Below are 6,308 nucleotides of genomic sequence, written 5' to 3'. Positions count from 1 at the left end.
CTGCTTCGGTCGTTGTCTCTGCCGTCGGTTCTCAGCCAAGCCGCGCTGCCTCCGTCGCATTTTCCTTTCGCAGCGCCGGCAGAGCAGTTCGCGAACTATTCGCAACTTCGTCGCGAACTCAGTCGCAGCCTGAGAGCAACAACTACAAAGCAGTAGCAGTAGCAGTTGCTGCTGATGTTGCTGTTGCTGCCGCTTCTGCTGTTGCCGTTGCCGTTGCCGTTGCTGCAACATCAACGTTGCCTGCCCCTCGACGGTCCTCAGCTTTCCACAGGCACAGCCACAGCCACATCCACAGCCGCACATCCACATCCACGTCGTCGTGGGCCATCGTCGTCGTCGTGTGTTAAGTTTGTTTTGAGTTTTTCCGTATCAAAATGTGCAAAACGATTTCAGTCTAATTCAGACGCTCGTGCTGAGAAGACTTTTGGCCCTGTTTGTTGGCCAATACAGCCATAGAACACTGAAACCGAAACAGAAACGGAACTGAAAGCACACACTGAACACTGGACACGACGACGAGAACCGAATCGAACTGAAAGAACGAGGCGGGCTAATTGCCAAATGGCCACGTAGTGCGCGTAACGTAACGAATACGTTAAACACCCATACACACACGCCCAGACACACACACACACAGAGACAGGCACGCACACAGATACGCACATGTACATGCCCACTCTCAGTTGAGCGTCGTAATTGTCGCGGATACTTTTGAATGCCTTCTTAAACGCTATGTGAAGAGCGAGTCGCGTAACGAATAACGATCGCGTAACGTTTACGATCGCCGGTGATCAACGATCAACGATCAGCTGCAGACAAAATGGCGTCGGCGCAGGCGGAGACGAATGTCGGCGTGGCGCCCGAACAGGGACCAGTGGCCCAGAGGCGCAAAGGGACGGGATCGGGCGCCGATTCGCCCAAGAGTAACAGGAGCTCGCCCACTCAGCAGGAGGAGAAGCGCATCAAAAGCGAGGATCGTACTTCACCCACTGGCGGAGCCAAGGACGAGGACAAGGAGAGTCAAGGTCATGCTGGAGCCGGAGGGGGAGGATCTTCGCCAGTGAGTTCGCCACAGGGCAGGAGTTCTTCGGTGGCCTCGCCCAGTTCCAGCTCCCAGCAATTCTGCCTGCGCTGGAACAACTATCAGACGAACCTGACCACCATCTTCGACCAGCTGCTCCAGAACGAGTGCTTCGTGGACGTGACCTTGGCCTGCGATGGTCGCTCCATGAAGGCCCACAAGATGGTCCTGTCCGCCTGCTCGCCCTACTTCCAAACGCTTCTGGCCGAGACGCCCTGCCAGCATCCCATTGTGATCATGCGGGACGTAAACTGGTCGGATCTCAAGGCCATTGTGGAGTTCATGTACCGCGGCGAGATCAACGTGAGCCAGGACCAGATAGGTCCTCTGCTCAGGATAGCTGAGATGTTAAAAGTTCGCGGTCTGGCGGATGTGACCCACATGGAGGCGGCTACGGCAGCCGCGGCTGCCGCTTCGTCGGAGAGAATGCCCTCCTCACCCAAGGAGAGTACTTCAACTTCCAGAACTGAACACGACAGGGAACGGGAGGCCGAGGAGCTGCTGGCCTTCATGCAGCCCGAGAAGAAGCTACGCACTTCGGACTGGGATCCCGCTGAGCTGAGGCTTTCCCCACTGGAGCGGCAGCAGGGCAGGAATGTGAGAAAGCGCCGGTGGCCCTCGGCGGACACAATATTCAATCCACCCGCACCACCCAGTCCACTGAGCAGCCTGATAGCCGCCGAAAGGATGGAGCTGGAGCAAAAGGAAAGGGAGAGACAGAGGGACTGTTCGCTGATGACACCTCCACCCAAACCACCACTGAGCAGTGGCTCCGCAGCGGGAGCCACGAGGCGCTTGGAGACCGCCATCCATGCCCTGGACATGCCATCGCCGGCTGCCACGCCAGGACCTCTGTCCCGATCCTCGAGACCTCACTCGCAGAGCCCCCAGCAGCAGCAGGCACAGCAGCAGGGTCAGCTTCCTTTGCCCCTGCCCCTGCATCCGCACCACCACGCATCACCCGCCCCACATCCCTCCCAGACCGCTGGATCAGCCCACCACCCGCCATCGCCCGCTGGAGACTCCCGTTTTTCCCTCGGACCCGCAGCCGCCATGGCCGCTGCCATGGAACTGAGTGGCCTGGGACCTGGTCCGTCCGCCGAGCCACGCCTACCGCCTCCACCGCCGCACCACCATGGCGGTGGTGGAGTTGGCGGTGGGGGAGTTGGAGGAGGAGGTGCAGGCGGAGTGGGTTCAGGCGGGGGATCCTCGCTCGCCGATGACTTGGAGATCAAGCCAGGGATCGCCGAGATGATCCGAGAGGAAGAAAGGGTGAGTGAATCTAAGCCCCTTAAATTGCACGTTTTCCGAATGGGGAATTATCTATATTTCTATTTCATCATACCTTTAGTGAATCGTTATCTAAGTTAGTACATATGCCAGTTAAGAGAAGACTCTTCAATTCAGCAATTTCAACTCTACAAAGAGAGAGAGAGCGCGCGGTGGAGCGCTCTTCTGCTGCTGCAGCGCTGCCACTGCTCTGTCGCAGCGCTGCTTCCGTCTATATCTCTCTCCCATTCATTATCCGATCTTTTGCCTCGGTTTGTTTTGATTCACGATTCGCGCGCCTTTCGGCGATCTTCAATCTTCGGCTGCGAATTCTGCCGGCGGCATTTCGCCTCGTGTCGTGACGTCACAGCGCGGAATGCGGAGCTCCGGTCCCAGCGCTCTGCGGAACTCCCCACCCCACCGCCAGAGTGGCCATTGCCCGGAATGATTGACAGCATTCACGTGCTCCACGTTCCACGACCATTGTTTGCTCTCCTCGGCCGCTCTTTCTTCCCGCGGAGATTTGCTCCACATATTTACCCCTTGTCAGGTCAGATCCCCCGATTCTTGGGTTCTCGGGGAGCAGTCACCGGAACGCTTCGGTGACCAAGAGGTGATTGAAATTCCTGCGGCCTGCGGTTGATTTCGATCTATGGAGCATTTTGTGACTTGTTGTGGTTCCCTAAGTGTGCTTCAATTAGGGCAACAACGGAATGGGTTTGCACAGGAAATATCTGGGGCTAGAATAGATAGATTCAGTATTTGGATTTTAATGTAAATTTCTCTTCCTGAGATTGAATCTTGAATCATTAAAAATTTTAAAAAATTATTTAATGATCTTAAGATGCGCTTGCAATATATGAAGATATCTATAGGTCAAATGTGGCTTTGCTCCATAGTTATATTTCAATAAGTTGCCTTAAAACATTGTATCTGAATATTTACGACTGTTAAGTAAGCCCGTATTTTTGTCAGCTTAGCTTAGCGACCGGTTCGAGTTGGACTGCGACTGCATTAGCACCGAGCTCACCGCAGAATTCGCACTTTAATAAAAATTTGTATTTATTTATCCAATAGACGTCGACGACGTTCACTCAAGAGCCCAGATCTCTGGCGATGGGGCTCCATTCAGAATCCAGAGTCACATGCATCCGATGAGGAGTTGCCCGGTCCGGGATCAATCGGAATGCGCTATTTGTTTGTCTGGGCGCAGAAGAGGTCCCAGTACGACGACTCCTTTCTGGCCGGTTCTTGGCCATGTTCCATGTTCCGTGTTCCGTGTTTATTGTCGCTTTCGAGTGCATTAATCAAATAGCCAGCTATGCACTCATGTGCATGTGCATTAGCCTGCTCATGTGCTCAATTTTTGAAGCCGTCTGTCTTTCGGTCCGTTTGCCTCTGATCGCCGCGGCGTTGGCTCGTTAGCGTCTCTTTTCAATAAATATTTTGTTTTTATGCTTTTTTAAATATTTTCCCAACTGACCGTTTGCTTTGCTTTTTATGTGCTTAGAAATTCTTTGGAAAATGCATCTGCATCTGCATCTGCATCTGAATCTGAATCCGCCGCGGCATCTGTATCTGCATCTTTGTTTGTTTGCCTGGGTATTAGTGTTGCCGGCCGTGTTTATGCTTTCCCGCTGTTTGCCTTTCCGATTGTTCTCCCCATTTCCCCATCACCGTCATACATATATTTCCCAACGTTTATTCACACATTTCATTTATTATTAAAAACTGATGCATTTTTCGTTGCTTCGCGGCTATCGCAGCAAGGCAACGCCACAGATGCACCCGAAAAAAATGTGCAAACCTTTGAAATTTCTGTATATAAAATTAGTAATAAATTCTGCCGATCCACTGAAGATTGAGTCTTGAAATTTTAACTCCATTATTAAGCGCACATGGAAATATGCAAGTTCATATCGATATACGAATTCACTTTTCCACGTGTAAAAGTCAAATATTGATGGGCTGCATCCTCGGCCAGCGATTCACCAGCTTCTTTAATATTTATAATTCCTTCCATTTATATTTATATGTTTGTGTGGATGCACCTCGACTTACTCCTCCTCCGCTCCCCGCCATAAGCAGATAAAGCCGATAAGTGTCAGTCGTCGTGGTCCAGGGGTCTCAGTTCTGGATGTCTGGGCCCCTTGGTTTCTGGTGATTAATTGCACTTTTATTTGTCTGCCTTCGCCTTTGTTAAAAATCATTTTTTCTCCTTTACGCATTTTTTGTTCTTCGGTTTTTCATATTTTATTGCCAGCGCATTTAGATTGTGTATGCGAGTGAGCATCATTAGAGGTTGTATATTATTATTGGTTTCCTCTCCAGCTTCTCGATCAGTTCACTGAACTTTTTGCAGATCGTGGGCGCAGAGGAAGTTTTTATTAGGCCCAATAAGACGGATGGAAACATCTAAAGGGGAATACTCTTGTTTTTCTACTGAATGATTTTATGAAAATCAACTATGTAGATTGGGATTATTATTCGTATTATTCTTGAAATTCAATCAACATCTTATAAACCGTTGAAGGCCGGCTTGACCGTTTTCCAACTGCAGAGAACAATTGAGATATATTCCTCTACTGATTGTAATCAATGCCGCATCCCGCAGCCTTTCCTTTCGATTTCCTCGCCACTTTCCCACTCAATTAGTCCGCAGATGAGGGCCAAACCGCAGGGAGAAGATGCAGGGAATCCGCAGAGAAAGGGAGAAAGAGGGACAGAGTCTGAGAGAATCTCACACTCATGATTAGCGTGTGTCGCTACCTTTTCCAGCAGGCAAAAACTGCAGCCCGGCTGCCAGAAAAAACGATGCAGACAAATTACCAAAGGGGAGGGGGAATGCTAAACGTGCCACATTCGAGCTACTTGAACCAAACCCGGGGAAAAGGTGGGGAATCGGGAAAGAGGAGCGAGTGGCGTGCATAAAAATGGAAAAAGATGCACAGCTCGAAAAAGGAATCTCGCAGCTCGAGAAGGAAGCCAACAAGCCACTTAACCCAATCGACAAAAGTCATTACACTCGTCACTCTTTCGAGCGGAGAAGACCTCACAGCTTCCGCAGTGCAGCGCAGTATCTGCGAGATACATTTGTGTTCCTCGGATTCTGATCCCCGCTGCTAACTTCGGGGTTGCATTATATAAAATAATACAAGTAATACAATTTATTACGTGGCCCAGCGTGTTTGGATCTCATTGTTTCCACCTTCATCGCCAGCTGCATCTGTTGCATCTATCGCATGCCGAACATTTTGTATTTTCTTTTGTATACAACATCTTCGGGAAAGTAAATAAATAAAATAAAAATGAAGAAATATATATACGAACGACGCAGCCAAACAACCCGAAAGCCAAAGAATACAAAAGATACGAATCCCCAGCCGAGAAATAAAAGCAAAAATAAATTGTATAATCCGCTTTGATGTATCGCCTTCTGTTTTATATTATTCAGTCATATTTTATATATGCGCACCGATCCCCAAACGATCCCCACATGGAGAATACACAACTGCGGCCATTCAAGTACTCCCCAAGTAGTTTTTACAGCTTCTTACACATAAAGATGCAAAGCAGACATACAGATACAAATTCGGATTCGGATTCGGATTCATATTCGGCCGTGGTCGATTTAGTTTAAATGCTTGGCATAAACATTTAATTAAATACGAAAAGGCCATAACAGAGCGATTTTAATGTTTATATTTTCAAATACTTGGCGGAAAATTTTCATTTTTATGGCTAAGCCAAATAAATCGTATACGATGTGGAAATGAAAATGGGAAATGGGATTGCGGCAACAGCTGCACAAGTAATTCGTTGATTAATCTATAAAAATAAATTTGTATCTATGGACTGGCTGCCTGTGTATCCAAGTATCTGAGTATCTTGTAGCCGGCCTCCTCTTGGGCCTTTTCTAATCGGATTTAGTTGACCGGCTTCATTTATTTTATTTATT

The 6,308-nt window shown here is 49.0% G+C and overlaps 1 protein-coding gene across 5 annotated transcripts in view; it reads left to right on the top strand.

Annotated features, from left to right (window-relative positions):
- The first annotated feature begins 804 nt into the window (after positions 1-804).
- The window catches only part of LOC117140004 (protein bric-a-brac 1), a 55,282-nt gene continuing 49,778 nt past the window's right edge, over positions 805-6,308 (top strand). For all 5 annotated transcript variants that reach the window (XM_033302718.1, XM_033302716.1, XM_033302717.1 and 2 more), the window contains exon 1: positions 805-2,353. In XM_033302718.1, the coding sequence (XP_033158609.1) occupies positions 821-2,353 (1,533 nt within the window). In that variant the 5' untranslated portion in view covers positions 805-820. The remainder of the gene's footprint in view (positions 2,354-6,308) is intronic.

Source organism: Drosophila mauritiana, chromosome 3L (genome assembly GCF_004382145.1).
Source record: "Drosophila mauritiana strain mau12 chromosome 3L, ASM438214v1, whole genome shotgun sequence".
Classification (NCBI taxonomy): Eukaryota; Metazoa; Arthropoda; class Insecta; order Diptera; family Drosophilidae; genus Drosophila; species Drosophila mauritiana.
This window is presented reverse-complemented; position numbering and strand designations above follow the sequence as displayed.